This window comes from Pseudorca crassidens, chromosome Y, assembly GCF_039906515.1.
Source record: "Pseudorca crassidens isolate mPseCra1 chromosome Y, mPseCra1.hap1, whole genome shotgun sequence".
NCBI classification, from domain to species: domain Eukaryota; kingdom Metazoa; phylum Chordata; class Mammalia; order Artiodactyla; family Delphinidae; genus Pseudorca; species Pseudorca crassidens.
Window position 1 is genome coordinate 9,575,686 of NC_090318.1, and position 21,405 is coordinate 9,597,090.

Consider the following 21,405-nt stretch of genomic DNA (forward strand, 5'->3'; position numbering starts at 1 on the left):
AAAACCAGCGTGAAGATAAGCTTCACCTTCTAAGAATCAACAAGGGAATCATGAGACTTCAAGAAACAATACAGCTTAACAACAGTGGAACATAAATTTCAAACTGTGGAAATAAAAACAGAATTCCATGCCCATTGAAAACATTCGTAGCAAAAAAAAAAAAGAGGAGGAAGAGTTGTAGTCAAAAATCAGGGCACACTAACACACATAATTATGTTTAATACTATTACCATAATACTTCTTCAAGAACTGATTTAATGGATAAGCAAGAATTTTTAAATTAAAAAGCTGAAAAGGATATAGAAAAACCTGAACACAACCAAGTCTACACAGCTATACCACAGTATACCCAAGAACAACAAAACACACGTTTCTTTCTAATAAAAACATGAATCATTAACCAACACCGATGATACCATGGCCCAAAAGCAATATAAAAAATTACAACTGATTTAAATAATAAAAGGGTAAACAACAAATTTAAGATGGAGATCAATACCAAAGACATAATCATAAAATTCTTTCATCGTTGTATATGTTATTCAACATATTACATAACCACAGGTCAAACAAAACAACAAATCACAGGTGAAATTAGAAAATATTTTGAAATAAGAAGTACACAACATAGCAAGTTTTTAGAATGCATCAAATCATGTTTGGAGAAAAAAATACTTTAATTCACATTGTTTTTAAAACTAGAAATCAATCACCTATGTATGTCAAAAATTAATAAAAAATAACGCTGACTAAATTAAACCCAAAGAAAGTAGTAAGAGAGCAGCAATTAATAAAATAGAAAGCAATCACATAATAGAAGCATATGAAAGGTTATTACATTTGACAAACCCTGGCAAGACCAATCAATAAAAAAAGGTGCTCACCACAGACCTGTACACACTTTATAAGAAAATATTATGAACCAATTCATGCCAATAATTAAGATGAAATAAAAAAAAATTATCTTCCCTATAACAGAACTGAATCAAAATAAAGATCTACAACTCTCCAAAAGTAGTGACAAATACTGCGTTTCAAATGTAACCATAATCAAAACTCTTTCAATTATGAAAAATCCAGTCCTAAATGGCTTAGACACTAAATTTTTCAAAACATTATGAGAAGAAATATAGTAACAATCTGTAACACAAACTCTTCCAGAGAATACAAAAATAAGGTAGCATTTCCAAAGCACTTTTGTAAAACAGTATAATCATCATTCTAAAGTCTCCAAAGGGCAGTACAAAAAGGTGAAAACCAATCTCATGAACAAAGACACAGAAAACTTGTATGTAACATTAACAAACTAGAACTATAATAATATTTAACAACAATAATACATCTCAATCTAGTATATTTACTTCAGGACTACAAGGCTGCATTATAATTTGAAAGATTGACATTAATTTCCAATTCCACACTAGGTGTAGAAAACAGACTTTTCTTTATTTCTCTCGCTAAATCCAGTTAAAAGCACTCCAAACTCTGCTTGCTTGTTTTATATGTAATATCAGAAAAATATGGAAAAAAGTAAACCATTCACTGATCTTTGGACTCAAGGAAAAATACAGCAGTAAATATATATATTTTTAATTTGTTTAGTTGGGGTTTTGGGTTTTTTTGATTTTGTTTTTTGTTCGTTGGTTTGTTGTTTTCTTTTGCCTCCTAAATTCCTTACTAAGTTCTGGAGAAGCCATACTTGGAAATACCAACAACTATAAAGAGCAAAATCTTCAAGAAAAGACTCATCTATACAGGTAAAAAAGATCAGTAAAAGTGGCAGCCAAAGAAGTCAGAAAACTTTAAGACAGTAAGTTCTCTGCTCCAGCAAATACCAGGTAGTCTACTCTCACCCTCATCAGCGGTCTACATATACAATGAAACAGCATACAATTATATATACATAGTGTGCCAATGTCAATTTCCCATCTCAATATTGTATTACAATTACAGAAGATGTAAACACTTGAAGAAGAGAAGATGAGGTGAAAGGTACACTGTATCTCCTGTGCATATTTGCTACTTCCTGTGAATTTGCAATTATTTCAAAACAAGGAGTTTGAAAAAAATCAGTAGAACTCATGAGAATACCAGAATAAGGGTAAACTTCTGTTTTCATTTAAAAACCCTCAGAAACCATCTCAATAAATTAATGATTTTAAAACAGTAAATAATAACCCTATCAAATTTCAGAAAACAAAATTATCATCTTTCAGGAAGATGAAACTGTAAGAATATGACAGAGTTTTTATAAATAAGAACTTCTATGTATAGGTTAAAATTAGAAAAATCAAAAAGACCTACATAGAAAATTATATTTTACTCAAATTATTTTATGAAACTATAATCAACTATAAGTAGAATTTTTTTTATAATGGGAGAACTATCTTGGATTAACAAGAAGATGATATTCACTGAAATGAAGAATTCTTGTAGATACCAAATGAAAGTATACTACTCATATTTTCCTTTCTGAGAATATCTCAGTTTATATTTCATGCCCTCATTCTATTAAAGTGCCATCAACTATAAAATTTAATAACACCACAATCTAATTTTTTTTAATTCAAATGGGAAAGTTCTATAACTTAATTGATTACTTGGGTTTAATATTTATTCTTTTCCTTCTTTGAAAACTGCAATGAAATTAAGATAGTTTAACATCCGAAAATACCAAATGGTCATACCATAGTAATCCCTCCGTATTTGTGGGAGATTGGTTCCATGACACCCGAGGATACCAAAATCCACTCAAGATACCTTACATAACAGTTTAGTAGCCTCAGCTGTGTGAATCCCCAGGTTCTGTATTGCAGATTCTTATCTTACCTGCAGTAAGGAACCTGCAGATTTGTTGGGCCAGCTAAAGATTGAATATACCAGGCTTCCCTGGTGGTGCAGTGGTTAAGAATCTGCCTACCAATGCAGGGGACACGGGTTTGAGCCCTGGCCCGGGAAGATCCCACATGCCGCAGAGCAACTAAGCCCATGCACCACAACTACTGAGCCTGTGCTCTAGAGCCTGTGAGCCGCAACTACTGAAGCCCGTACACCTAGAGCCCGTGCTCCACAGCAAGAGAAGCCACTGCAATGGGAAGCCCATGCACCGCAACTAGAGAAAGCCCGCATGCAGCAACGAAGACACAACACAGCCAAAAATAAAATAAATAAATTTATTTAAAAAAAAAAGATTGAATGTACCTAAAATAACTTTCCCTACATCAAAAGATTAAGGGGGAAAAAGAAAACACTTAATGAATAAAAACTCTATACTTAACAAAGACTCAGACGGAGGTAAGAATTTTTATCTATAACAATAGATATAAGAAGGCTGCCATTCCATGTTATAAAATAGAAATTAGCAGGTTACCAGAATATCCTACCTTGATACCAACTCTGATTCAGAAAATATGGAAATTTCACGGGTGTTTTCTGGGGAGTAAGGGAAGATGGACAGGGTATAGAAACCTGACGTCAATTTTTTTAAAGCTCCCCAAAATGTCTAACCCATAAGCAGGGTTTGGGAACTTGACACTTAAATGATCTCAAACTATCTTACTACATCTATTTATAATATGAATAAAGGAAGATGCCAGCATCTTTCCTTGTTTGGTATAAATTTGCATAGTATCTACCCTCAACCCATTAATTTATACTTGGACTAAAAACAAAAGAATAGACCTCACAAATGTTTACTACATAACAAGTGCTTTTTCACCCTTGAAAAGCTGCTATTAAATGCATGTTATAAATCAACTGAAATACAATCTTAAATGTTCAACTACTCATACTATTGATAAACTCTATGTACTTTTTTCAGCCTCCTAGCAACTTCCTGATTTCTGATCACAGATTATAAATTTATATGATACTACAGTTTTTAATCTAACAGCCAAACAAAATATGCTATGCACAAAATATTACAAAGTTAAACTGAAACAGTTTTTAAAGCCAATATTGAAGTTATGACAGTACCATTAAAGGGTGACTATCCTTTATGTTACAAATAAGATGTTTTAAAGACGCTTCAGTATTACAGAAAAACAGAAGCAATTATTCTAAGACAATATCTTATTTCAAACAGGCAAAAATATTTTGGAAAAATACACATACTAACATCAGAATGGTAGAACACTTCCTAAGTAAAGTCATTTCAAACCACACAGATGACTCAATTTAGAGGCAAACTGCATTAACTGACAATTCCTAGTGTACAGCCAGAGAGTGTTTTGGAAATTTATTAAATCACAGTGAGTAGAAAATGGTTACCAAAACTATACTCATTCTCAATACAAACCTCAAATTCCTTCATGTCTCTTGTTTGGTTTTATCACTAACTAAAATTTCAAACACATTTAATGAGTTTAAAATATTAAATATATGCAGGAGTTTATACTCAAAACTGAACTAAAATTTATCGATAATTATTTCATTTAAAGTATGAAAGTGTAAAGTATGAAACTGTCTTATATAATTTTTATTTCACTTAAAGTATGGATAAGGATTTTGTTCTTGTTTTCAGTATAGTAAATTAAAACACTTACCTGGGTTTCATACAAGTGGGCAATATGAAACTGAACTACAAAGGATCATGGAAAAGAATTAATTACAATACAGCTGAGTTTAAAGTAATGAATGAAAACAGGGATTATACAACATTTAAAACATAAAGAAATGCTAAAGCAATGGATCACAAATTTGATTTAGAAGTTCAACTTTTGTTTTTAATAGAACAATGTACAAATAAAGATCATGGGCATGCTAAGGAAACATAATTAAAAGCCATTATTAAATAAAAATTTAATCCACTTATTTTTAATTCTAAGAAAACACATTAAAATACATTAAAAACATTAAACATCAACAGTAAATAAGTATACTAAATTTAAATCAGCAATATTAAATAAACATAGCCTTTCAAATGTATATATCCTAAAACACGATACTCAAAATGTTCACCTTAAAAATATAGTAAAGCTATTAAATAAAGACATGTTTTTAAACATATGCGTTTTTCTTCAGAATAAATCTATTTAAGCATTTTTTTTAAAGTCATAGATCGAAACAGTATTAGTAAAAGCACACACAAGAAATGACTTTGTTCTGGATATTCAGAATTTAGTGACTTTTACTTAAAGAAGAAAAAAGTCGTACCACCTAAAAAGCAAAATTATAAACTAAGTATATATGATAAATCAGATAAAGGTATATAACACATTTGCTCCTTCTTTTTTCCCCCCCAAGCTCTTCCTGTTACTCAGTTTGCAATTACTAGAACATGAAAGATTCAATGAAAACCGTAAGGATCAATAAAACAAAATTACAATAATTACAACTAAATTCTAGCTATTTAAATTCTATGGGGTTTATGTGTCAATAACAAATCTCTTTTCATGTTTTGTTTTAGGCTGTAACTAGAAGAAGCTTTCAAAATTTTACAGAGAACATAAAATGTGGAATACTTTCCAGAAATGTCTTAAAGGAATCATGAAATTCTCATAAGTAACAAGATGTTTATTTTCATGTCCTTTCCTCGTCCTCCCACCCCATCCTTATCTTTCATTCTCTTTCAGCAAATGGCCCTGAAGATTATATTCTCTTTAGGAAGCATTAAAAAACTACCAATTCTTAAGCTCAGCTCTTAAAAACTGTGATTTAGTGATCCTGTGGTATAAAGGCCTGAAAAGCTGTCTCCTTTAATAAACTCCCTAGCTTTCTAATAACTTCTCCACATCCAGATTAGCAAACACTGCACTAGATATCCATAATTTCCTGCACATAACAGAGAAAAATTATCCTAAAATTTTGTAATTAACTCTAAAATCAAATAAATTTTGGGTACAAAGGCACTGCTCTCCCAAAGTATTTACACATTACAAGTTAACAAACCTCCTATGATTAAAAACATCATCTTCAGAGAAAAGGAAAATTCTATCACAAGATAATAACTAAATAAACAAAATACAATTCACACATTTTTTCTAGTCTCATATATAAAAACAACCTCTTTATTTAATAGGTTAAGTGATTTTCTTCCTCTTCACTGCCCTTTCCCAACATAACCTCAAATCCAGTTAATAGAAATTTCATCTCCATTATTTGACAGAAATAAGGAGAAAGTTAGGGAACCTAAATCCTATTTTTCTCATCTACATATCCATCTAATAAGTAACAAGAAAGAAAAGACTATCTAACTGGCACCCTAACACCATGTGAACTTCCTACCAATTCAGTCTCGGGTCCCATGTCTCTGGCCTCACAATCCCATAAGGTGACAGTGTCATCTTTCAAAAAGTGAAAATCTCCTATTCCATTCTTAAATATAATTTGAAAGAGGGCCATAAATATACAACTAGGAAAATACTCAACATGGAGATTTTCAAACATATGGACTAAAATACTAGCAACATTGCCAAAAAGGTCTTGAAATTTAAACTTTATTAGAAATGTTATTTTCAGAATATTAAGAATACATGCTATCATGAAGGACAATCATATAATGAAAGTTTTATATCATCTAATTGTTTTCAAAAATATTAATTGGATACATATCTCTTTCTAGCTTGAAAAACAGTATGTATAAACAATGAAGACTGTACATGTGTAAGTTACTCATAAACAAAAATACATTTTCCATTCTTTTTTTTAACTTTACTTTGAATACTCTGATCTTCCCAATTTCATAAGCACAGGTTAAGAGGTTCAAAGACCAGTCATGGCCTGTGGAATATGTAAAGTCTCAAAGACATTAAAAGAAACAAGAGAAATAAGTTATGGGTTAAAAACAGACACTACAAGATAGTAATGGCTGCCACCAATAATACCTAGCAAAAGGTAAGCAATCACTATATGTTAGTGCTCTGTGAGAAACCAGGGATTTCTACAGTTATCAAGTGATTATGCTGATCAACTATCTTAAAGCCTCTGAATCAGGCTTGTGTTCTCCCATTCTTTTTCTCAAAAACCAACATAAACAAAGATATAGAGTATCTGAAAAGGTATTCATGGTCGTAATTTGAAACGTTTCATGGATATTCTGTTCCTCAAAAAGACAAAAAACTATTGTATGTGGAAATACTTACTTTCAACACTGGACAAAGTACAGGGATTAGAGTCAATCAAAGCTAACTGAAAATGCTGTAAGAAAAAAGTGAAGACATTACTGTGCTAAATTTAGAGATGCATAAAGTCAACTTTTATATTTTAGTCTTTATCAGTCTAACATGTATAATGAAACCATGTTATATAACTAAAACATAATAGCCAACCAAACAAAATTACTATAATTCAAAATCTATTGTGGAAACAAAGTGTTATCAAAGTATTTCCATAGGATAGTTAAGAAGGGAGGATGTGGGGGGAAAGCTACTACTATTACTAAAACTTAGTACTTTACCTACTTACCCTGTGTCTATTTTTATTAGGTTAAAAAAAGGAGAATATTTCAGTATTAAAGTAAAGAAAAAGATTAAGTTATAGAAATGTTTAAACTAGACGCGTTTCAATTCACCATACAAAAATCTATAAAGGGGAGGGAGGGAGACGCAAGAGGGAAGATATATGGGAACATATGTATATGTATAACTGATTCACTTTGTTATAAAGCAGAAACACACCATTGTAAAGCAATTATACTCCAATAAAGATGTTAACAAAAAAATCTGTAAAACCCAATGGTATCTTTTAAAACATCAGTGATTATCTTAAAATGAGATCTGGACTTTAGAAATGAAACAATACTATTATATATCTCCTAAAGAATAAGTCATATAGGCTTATATTCCTTCTTCTATAGTGCCCTTTCTAGCACTATATTTCAAGATATTTAAAAACCATAACCCATGTTGAAATTCATCTCTGAAATATAGTTGGTTCTTTTAAAAGGTATGTAAATTGTGTGTGAAGCATGTAGAATCATTCATGAAATATTAAAACATCCTACGTATATCAAATAAGTGTATGCAGAATGTAAATATATATAACTGTCTATACATAGATGTTATATATTTATATATAAAAACTAATAGATCATTACTAGGAAATTAGTTACTAACCAGTATTAGTTAATATGACAGTAAATAGAAAACATAATGTATAATTAATATATATATTAGACATTATATTTAATAACTCATGTGTCTGTCTACAGAGACTTATTACTAAAAACACAGATAACATTAAAACATGAAAACACTAGCTGTCACTGAAAAACACTGAATAACAAAGGACCTCTATTAATTATCAATATAAATGTCAGAGTTATAAACTACTTAAGCAGAGAAAACAGATAATAAATTTTTTTAACTTAAATGAAAGGGGAATAAGCAAGTCCCCATCAACTATTCTACAAACTATTCCCACAAATGTACATTCAATTTTCAGTCTCCATTAATTATTCAAAAATTAAAATAATCAACTATAATACCATTAAGTAACCAAAGGACAAGTCATTAAACAATCAACTACATAAATGTCATTCCTATCTACAATTCATACATCTAAACTTGTGACAGACATACTGACACTTAAAATGCCAAGTTGGACATGTAGTCTAAACAATGTGGAATGATTGAGTACATAACTATGCTTCCTCAACTAGCTGTAACTAACAACAAAATTAATCCTTGCTATCACTGTAACAAAAGAATGGCTATAAAAAGAATAACTGGAAAGAACACTGTAGGTGGTACACACAGTCTATTATGCTCACACACCATACACAGGACAACCTTTTCAACAAATGGTAGCTGTGAAATAGCCACGTGGAAAATAATGAAGGTAGACTGTTATCTTCCATATAAACATGAAGAATTAAACTATAAAACTCTTAGAAGAAAATACAGGAAAAGATTTTCATGACAAAGGTTTTGGCAATGATTTCTTGGACACCAAAGGCACAGGCAACAAAAGAAAAAAGACTAGGATTCTTAAAAATTAAAAACTTTTATGCATCAAAAGACACTTACTGGGAGAAAATATTTGAAATTATGGCTCTCATAAGGAATTAATATCCAGAGTATATAAAGACACCTATAACTCAACAAGAAGAAATCAAAGAATGGAATTCAAATGTGGGCAAAGGACTTTGGTGTACATTTCTCCAAAGAAGACAAATGCACAGGAAAAGATGCAAGTGAGAAAAACAAAGGTAATATCAATTCACTTCCATTAGGATGGTCATTACTTTTTTAAGAAATGGAAAAGAGGTTTTGGCAAGGAGGCAGATATTCTGGAATCCTAGTGCATTGCTGATAAGAATGTAAAATGTGCAGGCAGTGTGAAAAGTATAGCAATCCTCACAAAGTTAAATACATGATACAATTCAGCAATTAGATTTCTAGGTATATTTCCAAAAGAACTGAAAAAACAGAGTCAAAAAAAGAGTTCAAAAAACACTCATACGTGAGTGTTCATAGCAGTATTCTTCACAACTGCCAAAATATAGAAAAATCTGAAAGTCCATCAACAGATGAATAAATGAAAAAATTTTGTTATATACATACAATTGAATATTATTTGCCATAAAAAGGAAGCCCTATATATGCTAGAACATGGATGAATCCTGGAAACATTAAGCTAAGTGCAGTAAGCCAGACACAATAACATATGATTCCATTTGTATCAGGTACCTAAAACTGTCAAGTTCATAGAAACAGAAATTAGAACAGAAGGGTATCAGAAGCTAGAGGGGAAAAAGGAATGGAAATTATTGTTTAATGTGAACAGAAGTATTTACATGAGTTACTGAAAATTCTGGGGAATGGATAGTGATGATGGTTATACAACACTGTGAATATTATCAATGCCACTAAATTGTATATTTTCACTGATACAGTTGAATGTTGAAAACAGTATCATGTAGTGTGTATTTCTGCACAATAAAATAATTAAAAAACAACACTAGAAAAAATTTATGCTAGTCTATATGAAGTACATTTTAAAAACTTATTTAAAACATATTCTGAAATGGATTAACTTATTAAAATGCATATGACCCTTAAATAACAAATGCATTATTCTTTCTATAGACATAGAGTCAAAAATAAACACAATGATACAGAGGATACAATGCTACAAAAAACAACAGTTTTCGACTTTATCAATGTCCAATCCTGGTTGTAATAAGATATAGTTATGAAAAATATTACCACTGAATGAAATTGATGGGTATATGTGAATTCCTTGTACTTTTTTTGTTTGTTTGTTTTATTGGAGTATAGCTGATTTACAATGTTGTGTTAGTTTCAGGTATACAGCAAAATTAATCAGTTATACATATACATATATCCATTCTGTTTTAAATTATTTTCCCATATACGCCATTACAAAGTACTGCGTAGAGTTCCCTGTGCTATACAGTTGGTCCTTATTAGTTACCTATTTTATTCATAGTATTATGTATATGTCAATCCCAATCTCCCAATCCATCCCTTTCTCCCTTCCCCCTTGGTAACCATAGGTTTGTTTTCTAGATCTGTGACTCTACAGCTTTTTTTTTTAATTGCATGAAAATTTACTATGATCTGAAAATTTTAAGTTAATAATACAACCAAAACTGGGGGAAAAAACCTTTTTTACTCAGGAATATCTAACATTTGAACACTGAAAACTGCTTTAATTTTCATCTATTCTGCAAAGCCAAATACATATCCTTATTGTGCTATGAAAGCCAAGACAAAACTATTTTAAAATATGTATATTATTTAGGGCTTCCCTGGTGGCACAGTGGTTGAGAGTCCGCCTGCTGATGCAGGGGACATGGGTTCATGCCCCAGTCCGGGCAGATCCCACATGCCGTGGAGCGGCTGGGCCCGTGAGCCATGGCCGCTGAGCCTGCGTGTCTGGAGCGTGTGCTCCACAATGGGAGAGGCCACAGCAGTGAGAGGCCCGCGTACCGAAAAAAAATATATGTATATGTATATTATTTAAAAAAATATATATTTAATAACAGCTTTCCGCTAACAGAAAGAGCAGCGTAACAGTCCCACTTTGTATTGTAGTACATTTTTAAGTCTAACTGACCTTGAAAACACATTAAAATGTTATGTGAGAAAACAGACCTTTCCTAAATGAGTCATCAAAGGAAATAAACTGACCTTAAAAGAAATACATTTCCAAGATGACAGTATTTCAGTATTACTATTATACTAAAACTCTCAAAAAAGCAGAGAGATTTGTTTTTTTTTGTTTTTTTTTTTAGAGAGATTTGTATAATTCGAATTGCCCAGCCTACATTATCTCAGTATTCAAGATCCTAAAACAAAAAAAAGTCCACAAACTTTTGAAAGCAGCAGGAAAATTAACGCTTTTACTGTTTCAAACCCCACACGACACAAAATGTTAAGTATTTTCAAACAGCAATAATTCTGCAAATCTTGACACCAAATCCTGACAGCAAAAGCAAAGGTAACAAAAGTGAAAAAGAAGCAAGTGGGACTACATCCAATTAAAAAGCCTCTCCACAGCAAAGAAAACCATCAACAAAATTAAAAGGCAGTGTACTGAATGGGATACAGTTGCAAATCATGTATCCGATACACAGTTAATATCCAAAATATATAAAGAACTTATACAACTCAACAGCAAAAAAACTCCTATTCAGTTTGATTAAAAACTGGATAGAAGACGTGCACAGACACTTTTCTAAAAACATACATGGCCAACAGGCACATGAAAAGACACTGTACATCATGAATCATTAGGGAGATGCAAATCCAAATCACAATTATGTATCACCTGTCAGAATGTGTTCTATGAAAAAGGCAACAAATACCAAATGTTAGTGAGGATGTGTACAAAAGGGAACGCTTGGGCACTGTTGGTGGGAATGTAAACTGGCGTAGCCACTATGAAAAACAGTATGGAGTTTCGTCAAAGAATTGAAAACAGAAATACCATATGACCCAGTATTTCCACTCCTAGATATATATCCAAAAAAAAGTCATTAATTCAAAAAGATACATGTACCCCAATGTTCACAGCAGCATTATTTACAATAACCAAAATATGGAAGTGACCTAGTATCCATCAACAAATGAATGGGTAAAGAAGATGTGGTGTGCATGCATGTGTGTATGTGAGTGTATGTGTGTGTGTATGTGAGTGTATGTATATAAGTGTAATTACTCAGCCATAAAAAAAGAATGAAACTTTGCCATCTGCAGCAACATGCATACACTTAGAAGGTATTAGGCCAAGTGAAATACATCAGACATAGAAAGCCAAATACCAAAGGATCTCACTTTTATGTGGAATTTTAAAAAGAAACAATTAAAAAATAATTTAAAAAAAATCAAGCTAATAGATACAAAGAGCAGATTACTAAGTGCCAGAGATAGGGGTTATAGGGTGGAAGACAACCTATGGATGGAATCTGCAAACAATATGACCAACAAGGGGTTAATATCCAGACTATATAAACAGCTCATATAACTGAACATCCCCCTAAAAAAAAAAAAAAAAAATTTAAAAATGGGCAGAAGACCTGAACAGACATTTTCCTAAAGAGGACATAAAGATGGCTACCAGGCACATGAAAATATGCTCATCATCATTAATTATTAGAGAAATGCAAACTGAAACAACAAGGTATCACCTCACATCTGTCAAAATGATTATCATCAAAAAACTACAAGTAGGGCTTCCCTGGTGGTGCAGTGGTTGAGAGTCCACCTGCCGATGCAGAGGACACGGGTTCGTGCCCCGGTCCGGGAATATCCCACATGCCGCGGAGCGACTGGGCCTGTGAGCCATGGCCGCTGAGCCTGCGCTCTCCAGCGGGAGAGGCCACAGCAGTGAGAGGTCCGCGTACCACAAAAAAAAAAACAAAAAAAAAAACAAAAAAAAAACTACAAATAACAAGTGTTGGTGAGGATGTGAGAAAAGGGAACTCTCCTACACTGTTGGTGGGAATGTAAACTGGTGAAACCACTGTACGGAGGTTCCTTCAAAAAACTAAAAACAGAGCTACCATATGACCCAGGCAGTCAATCTTACTCATGGACATATATCCTGAGAATACTCTAATTCAAAAAGATATATGCACACCAATGTTCAGAGCAGCTCTATTTACAATAGCCAGGACATGGAAGCAACCTAAATGTCCATCGACAGATGAATGGATAAAAAAGATGTGGTATATATATACAATGGAATATTACTCAGCCATAAAAAGAATGAAATAATGCCAATTGCAGCAACATGGATGGACCTGGGGATTATATCATACTAAAGGAAGTTAAGTCAGAAAGACAAATTCCATATGATATCACCTCATATAGAATCTAAAAAATTATATAAACAAATGTACATATCAAAACAGAAAGAGACTCACAGATATAGGAAACAAACTAGTGGTTACCATTGGGAAGAGAGACTGGGGGCATCGGCGTATTAGGGGTGTGGGATTAAGAGATAAGCAACAAGGATATATTGCACAGCACAGGGAATTATAGCCATTATCTTTTAATGACTTTTAATGGAGTATAATCTGTAAAAATACTGTATCACTATGGTGTACACCTGAAACTAATAAAATATTGTATATTAACTATACTTCATTAAAAAAGAAATATTAATGTCAAAAACATCCTAACATTCTTTATGTTTTCATACAACAAAATCAGAGAGTTATCAGAGTTTAAAATAAGGGGGAAAATGGCACAAAGAAAGAAAAAGAAAATTGCACGTCCCCAAATTTTTTGCTAAAATCAACATCATTTGAAGGTCTGTTACACTTTACCTAAGCCTAAACAAATAAAAGTGGATACAACACTGTTTCCATTATGCGTGAGTAAGCCAAAACACTTTCAACAAACCACTGAATGTTATCTAACTCTGCTCTGCCTAATTAAAGGATATTTTATTACATATTGACAATTTTCTTTTGCCCTCCAACATATTTTCAGAAAACATCTAAAATGTTGGTATATAACAAATACATTACAAAAAAATTATACCATATTTAACTTATTTTCTGCCATATGACATGTTAACATTTTTGATAGGCTAATTTATACCCTGTGAATGTATAAATGAAAGAGGTTAAAATCTACAAAGTGTCAGGGGCTTCCCAGGTGGCGCAGTGGTTGAGAGTCCGCCTGCCGATGCAGGGGACGCGGGTTCGTGCCCCGGTCCGGGAAGATCCCACATGCCGCAGAGCGGCTGGGCCCGTGAGCCATGGCCGCTGAGCCTGCGCGTCCGGAGCCTGTGCTCCACAATGGGAGAGGCCACAACAGTGAGAGGCCCGTGTACCGCAAAAAAAAAAAAAAAAAAAAACTACAAGGTGTCAAAACTGTACTTTCTTTACATTTTAAATCCACTGACACCTCACAGTATACAGTTTGATAAACTCTGTTCTAATCTTAACAAATAACTGATAAACCTAATCCCATTCTCTGCACCAAGTTCATTTAACTCTGGACTTATTCCTCAGCTACAACTGATCTCTGACCAGCGTGTGATCTAAATTCTTTACAGTCTACTTGCAATGGTTTTTAATGTTCTTGGTTGAGTTTCTATGTGCCCTCAGTATCACTCCTATATAAACCCATAAAATGCAGAGATAGTTTGAGGCACTTAATATTCTTCTTTTTTTTTGCGGTACGCGGACCTCCCACCGCCGTGGAGCACAGGCCCCGGACACGCAGGCCCAGCAGCCATGGCTCACGGGCCCAGCAGCTCTGGCGGGCCCAGCCGCTCAGCGGCACGTGGGATCCTCCCAGACCAGGGCACGAACCCGCGTCCCCTGCATCAGCAAGCGGACCCCCAACCACTGAGCCACCAGGGAAGCCCAAGGCACTTAATATTTTAAAACCCAAGAGAATTAAGGAAGTGAACGAATACAGAGTGCAGCAAGGAATTAACTCAGCCGGTCTGGGTTGTTGAAACCCTGCCTATTCAAAAGAAAACAGCTCTAGCCTTGACCAACTCCTGAGAGAGAATCTCTAAACCTTTAGAATATCCTGCCTTGCAAGTGTACCTCTGTATACCTAGGACCTTGGGTCATCAAGATAATTCATTCTAACAACATTACAGTTTGATGTCTAAAGTGGCTGGTGATTAAGCAACTAAAACTAAGGTCAGTCAGGTGGCTCTCTCCCTTTCTATATTACCAAACGTCAATATTATACATATATACATATTTCATGGAAGAGAACAAAACCCTGGAAAGGCTTGGGAACACTCCCTGCATGTAACTAAACATCATTTCAGGGAGAATTAAGTGCTATCAATATGACTGCAATGAGACAGGACAAGCGAACTTTTGCACTTTTGACTCTGTTTTTGGTGTCTTTCTCCTTTGAAAAATTTTATCTATATTCTTTAACTGTAAATAAAACATAACCATAAATAAAACTTTTCTGAGTTCAATGACCTCTGCCAAATCACTAACCTTGAGGTTGGCAGTTTGGGGGACCTGCAATCACATCAGTTTTTAAGTAGACTTTATTTAGCATTTTCCTTGTTAAAGAGTTCAGAGTATGTGACACACACATATGTACACCACCTCTGTAATCAATATACTCTACAATTCACATCTATAAGGAAAAGAGCAAACATTCTAAACAGTCATAAATTCTCAAAACCTTTTTTCTCCAGAAACTTGAATTCTTTCAAAGAACAATGCTTCTGATATATAGGGAAGTCCCATTCTCATTAAAAACCCTTGGAAAACATAAAATGATAGCACAAACCCAGAAACTCGAAAAAATGTTAAGTACTGACAAATCAAATTTCCATTAGAAGCAAAGTATTTAACAATAATGTACCATTCTTTTCCAATGATGTTTATGTTCACCAACTAGCAGACCACAAACCTTAAAAGATAACAAATCTATTAAATAATTTTGCCATGACACATACCATGCTATTAAAAACTGGCAGATTTCTAATCAGACCCACAGGAAAGAACAGTCAATAATCAGATCACAGATATAGCATCACTAACCACCTCTTCATCTCTACAGTGCCAGTCACATATTGGAGAGTGTTTTACATACTCAAAAATGAAATAAAAACCTCCAGTGTCTCCTTATCACAAACATCAATATTTATATTTTGTTAAAAGACAAACCAAAAACAAAAATCTAAAGCACTTAAAAGTTCTTCTGCGTATCTTAGCACCATGTCTGTCTTGTACCCCGAAATCCAATCCTTTTTTCCTTTTTAAGTTCATATCCTAAATTCATTCAATAGCAGTAATATAACTTCCAGTATTTCTCTATACTCTTAACATTTAACCCCACACTCTACACTCACACACACATACGAAATAGTGTATATCAAGGAAAAGCCCCAACCACCTACCTTTAAACTAGATTCATAGTCTGTGTTCACTTTGAACATAAGCCCAAGTCGTAAATGAATTTCCTTGGCTCGACAAAAGCTGGGATCAACATAAAGCACCTCTTGAAATGCTTTAATTGCCCTTGAAGAATACAGACATAAGAAACGGTAAGATTAACTGTATGTGCTTTGGAAGTACAAAAAATACAATGGGTATACGACTTTAAAACAAATTATAACTTTATAAAAACACTATGAATGTAAAAAGGTAACTTTAACTTCCTCAAATTATTTGGCAATATTTAAATATTTAGTAGTATTTTCAATGTAAATAAACAATATAAAATTCTCTGAATCAACTTAGAGAAGACAGTAAGAAAGCTTTTAAAAATGGCAAAAAGGTAAGAGTGTTAACCTTGGTTCTCTACTGCTCCCTATAAATCCACTGTTAGAAGCCTTACTCTTACCTACCACATTTTGGTTTACATTCAGCTTGGAACCTATTTTAAGTATGACGTGATTCAGATAGGGGTTAATATTTATCTTTTCCATATGGGATTCCTACTGTACAGAAAGCAGTGCCACCTCTATCATAAATCAAGGACCCGTGTTTACAGGACTGCTTCTGACTTCTCTAATCTACTTCTGCCTTCATTTGCCTACTTTTGTCCTAATTCTATTCTGTCTTGATTATTGTCTTTTTAACAGGTCCTTATTATCAGTGGAGAAAATCCAGATACGCTGGATATACTCTGAATATATTTAAGTGCTTGGAAGAGACAGAAAAAAAAGAAAAAAAGTCTATTTTGAATTTCAATTATTCTATACTGTAAAAACCTCAGAGGCCACTATTTAGGACTGTAAGTGTTTCCAAAGTCAATTCTCTTTTTATTATAGAAAGATGCAGATAACAGTCATATCACAATTTAGTACCAAGCAACACACCACATGTCTTTAGTAAGTTACTTCAGTTAAGATCCTACTTGTCAAATGCTGTGGTTATACACACATTTACTGCAAAACAACTATTCTGAAAGGAAGATTTTCTCTGGGAAATATAGACATATCATTTACAGATGAGTTATTAAAATTTAAAATCATCTTTCACACAACTAACTCAACACTGTCACACACATATCAAGCAATTAATATTTTCAATCTATAGACTTATCTCCTTCCTGATTTCACATTCCTACCTTCAATCTAAGGGGGCTCAAAAGTTATAACTACATGAAAACTGTTCAATATTAGTCACACTTCTCTGTATCTAAAATGTATAGTTCTTTGTTCCCAGCCTTATATTGGATTTCACCTAAATTTGTTCTGGCTAGCTGAAATGACTGTATCTATTTGCACAACAACTGCAAATAATGATTTTTAAATATCCACTTTTCCATCTTGACATAAGGCAAAGTACAATAAATTATTCCATTTAGAAAAACTTATAACCTTATTTCTAAATACATCTCCCTACAAACTTTATAACTCCTATTACTGGTTTCGGTAACCATCTGTCCTCTTCCCATTTGTAAGTGATCACAAGTCCATGACCCAATGCCAGTGATAGTTTCATTCAAAAAAAAAAAGAAGAAAGAAAATCTTTCTTTTCTCTAAGTATGGAATGTGATTTAAATTATTAGACTGCAGTCCTGAACATGAGGCCTGCTTCCACTACTAAATAGTTCACATAACACTAAAAATGAACACATCTTATTTCCCCCATCAACAAAATTTTAAAATTAAAACAAAATGATATCTAAGACCTTTTCTAGTTCTAAAAGTTCAGAATAGTGAGTTCTGTGAATAGGATTTTTAGGAAATTCACAGGGACCTTAAAATTGTCCTCATTCAAGACAAAAGGTAAGTTGACTTAAGTTTAAAATCTCTCAAAGAAATACACAGTTCATAAAATGAAGCTGTAACATGTATAACCTACAAGTTCATGTAACAAACAATGCAGTACTTCTGAACATGGCATAAACAACTTCCCAAAAAGCCAAGGAGTAAGAAAAATAATATACACGAAAAGTCATACAACTAAAAGCTGAATATTCATTCACATTTGGGAAACCATATCAAATACTGGTCAGTGGATACTTAAGGACTCTATTAACATTCAGAATGACCTACAGGACATGGCTGCAAACACTGGTGGTGTACTCACTCGCTTTCCTTTGAATTCTCATAGCACTCAAATGGAAAAAAAAAGGACAAGACCAAAAAAGTTTCCTATACTTTACTGTTTATACAAAATCTTACACATTACTATCATTGTTAATCCTCAACACTGAAGGAGGTATCATTATTCCTATTGTGGGAAATTGAGAGTTTATAATCAAGTTACTAGTTACTGAGAGGTGTTTGCAAATGTGCTGAGTGGAGGGAATGAGGGCTGAACTTGATTTGAACCTACAAAGGTAATACACAACTAATGAAATGAGTGTTTACTGACATTTAAATATTTTATGTGTTTCTCCTACATACACATACACACACACACACACACACACACAGTGGGAAAACATCTGATGTAAGTCAACTTACCAGTGAAATGCATTGAAATAGAAGTAAACCAAACCAAGGCCATATAAAAAGGCAGCATTCTGTTTAAAAAAAAAAAAAAAAAAAAAAAAAAAAAAAAAAAAAAAAAAAAAGCGCCATTTAAAAGCTTTTATGTCTACTTTATGTTATTAAGTAGAAACATAATACATAAAATGTTCTTTAGTTCTAAAAATTCTATCCTATCTTACAATATGATTAAAAGAAACAATGAAGTCATGAGCCAACACGAAATGCAGAGGCCAAACAACTTGGAGAAATATTATCAGTTCATTTTAATCAAGCCCACAATGAAAATAACTTTTAACTCCTACAATTTCTGTGAAACCACAAAGTTCCCAAATAGCCAAAGCAATCCAGAGAATGAAGAACAAAGGTGAAGCTATCACATTTCCTGACATCAAAATATACTACAAAGCTACACTAAGAAAAACAGTATGGTAACTGGTATAAAAATATTAGCACATAGACCAATGGAACAGAATAAAGAGATCAGAATTAAACCCCCACATTTATGGTCAACTAATGTTTCATAGGGAGCCAAGAATGCCCAACTGTAAGAGGACAGACTCTTCACCTCTTTAAAAATGATGCTGGGGAAAATGGATAAGCCCATGCAAAATACTAAAATTGTAGTCCTATCTTACTTGTAAATGTTAACTCAAAATGGATCAAATATTTAAACATAAGGTCTGATACCATAAAATTTCCTGGAAGAAAATACAGAAAAGAAGCTCCCTGACCTTGGTCTTGGCCATGTTTTTTGGATATGACACAAAAAACACAAATAGCAAAATCAGAAGTTAACAAATAGGACTATGTCAAACTTGAAAACTTCTACAAAGCAAAGGAAACAATTAAAAACATGAAAAGACAGCCTACAGAAAAGGAGAAATTTTCCAGATGTCATAAAGAACATTGAACGTTCATGGAAAGAGCTCAAAACATTAACAGGAGTTTGGAAGAAACAGATTCCAACCCACATGGATGACTTTGAGAAGTTCAAGGCTTCAGTTCAGGAAATACCTGCAGATGAGTTGGAAATAGCAAGAGAACCAGAATTTAGAAGAAGAGCCTAAAGATGTGACTGAATTGTTGTCATTCATGATAAAACTTGAACAGATGAGAAGTTGATCCTTATGCCTGAACAAAAAATGCTGTTTCTTGAGATGGGAACTACTCTGGTGAAAATGCTGTGAAGACTGCTGAAATAACAAAAAAGAATTTAGAATATTACATAAACTTAGTTGATAAAGCACTGGCAGAGTCTGAGAAAACTGCAATTTTGAAAGTTCTACTGTAGGTAAAACATCATGCTATCAAACAGCATTACATATTACTGAGAAACTCCTTGTGAAAGGAAAGAGTCAATCAATGTTGCAAACTTCATTGTGGAGTTACTTTAAAAAACTGCCACACCCATCCTAACTTTAGCAACCGTCACCCTGATTGGTTAGCAGCCATCAACATCAAGGTAAGACCCTCCACCAACAAGAGGATTATGACTCACTGAAAGCTCAGATCATTTTCAGCAACTAAGTATTTTATTTTTTTTTATTTTACTGTTAAACTATTTACCTTTATTTGATTTTATTTTTCGCTACACTGAATTGATTTATTTTATTTTTATTGAAGTACAGTTGATTTACAGTGTAAGTATTTTTAAATAAAGGTATGTACATTGTCTTTTTAGACATAATGTTACTGCATACTCAATAAGACTACAGTACAGTGTAAATTCAACTTTTTTTAAGCATTAGGAAACAAAAGAATTAGTGTGACTCAATTTACTGCTTGCTTGCAGTGGTCTGGGTGAACCCCTAATATCTCTGAAATATGCCTAGTCTGTGTCAGTGTCTATCACAAACCCTAATTAATAAATTATAGGACTTCCCTGGTGGCACGTGGTTAAGACCACCTGCCAATGCAGGGGACACGGGTTCAAGCCCTGTTCCAGGAAGATCCCACATGCCGCGGAGCTACTAAGCCTGTGTGCCACAACCACTGAGCCTGTAATCTAGAGCCCGTGCGCCACAACTTCTGAGCGCGATCGCGCCTAGAGCCCGTGCTCCGCAACAAGAGAAGCCGCCTCAATGAGAAGCCCGCACATCACAACGAAGAGTAGCCTCCGCTCACCGCAACTAGAGAAAGCCCGTGCTCAGCAACAAAGATCCAACACAGCCAAAATTAAATAAAAAAATGTTTTTTTAAAATGCCTTAAAAAAAAAAAGAAATTATGGTTTCATGTGGTTTACCATCAACCTATATACAATGTGTATTAACGGGGCGAGGGGCGGGGAACATGGCTGGGACTCTGTGCTTTCACTGCCAAAGGCCCAGATTCATCAACCTATATACAATGTGTATTAACGGGGCGAGGGTCGGGGAACATGCCTGGGACTCTGTGCTTTCACTGCCAAAGGCCCCAATTCAATCCCAAAGGCCCAGATTCAAATCCCAATTCAAACTAGAGCTAAGAACCTGCAAGATACACGGCTCAGCTAGAAGAGAAAAAAAAAAAGTGGCTGAATGTCACCAAGATGAAGGGATAGGAGGGCT

General features: G+C 33.6%; 1 protein-coding gene across 5 annotated transcripts in view; it reads right to left on the minus strand.

The window, feature by feature from the left end:
• Window positions 1-21,405, minus strand: part of LOC137217862 (lysine-specific demethylase 6A-like) — a 163,793-nt gene that overhangs the window by 80,526 nt on the left and 61,862 nt on the right. For 4 of the 5 annotated variants that reach the window (XM_067724852.1, XM_067724853.1, XM_067724851.1 and 1 more), the window contains exons 5-8: window positions 18,832-18,890; window positions 16,309-16,429; window positions 7,083-7,137; window positions 4,545-4,579 (exon numbers count right to left, since the gene is read on the minus strand). In XM_067724852.1, coding sequence (XP_067580953.1) covers window positions 4,545-4,579; window positions 7,083-7,137; window positions 16,309-16,429; window positions 18,832-18,890 — 270 coding nt within the window. The remainder of the gene's footprint in view (window positions 1-4,544; window positions 4,580-7,082; window positions 7,138-16,308; window positions 16,430-18,831; window positions 18,891-21,405) is intronic. The other variant, XM_067724855.1, reaches the window with a different exon arrangement.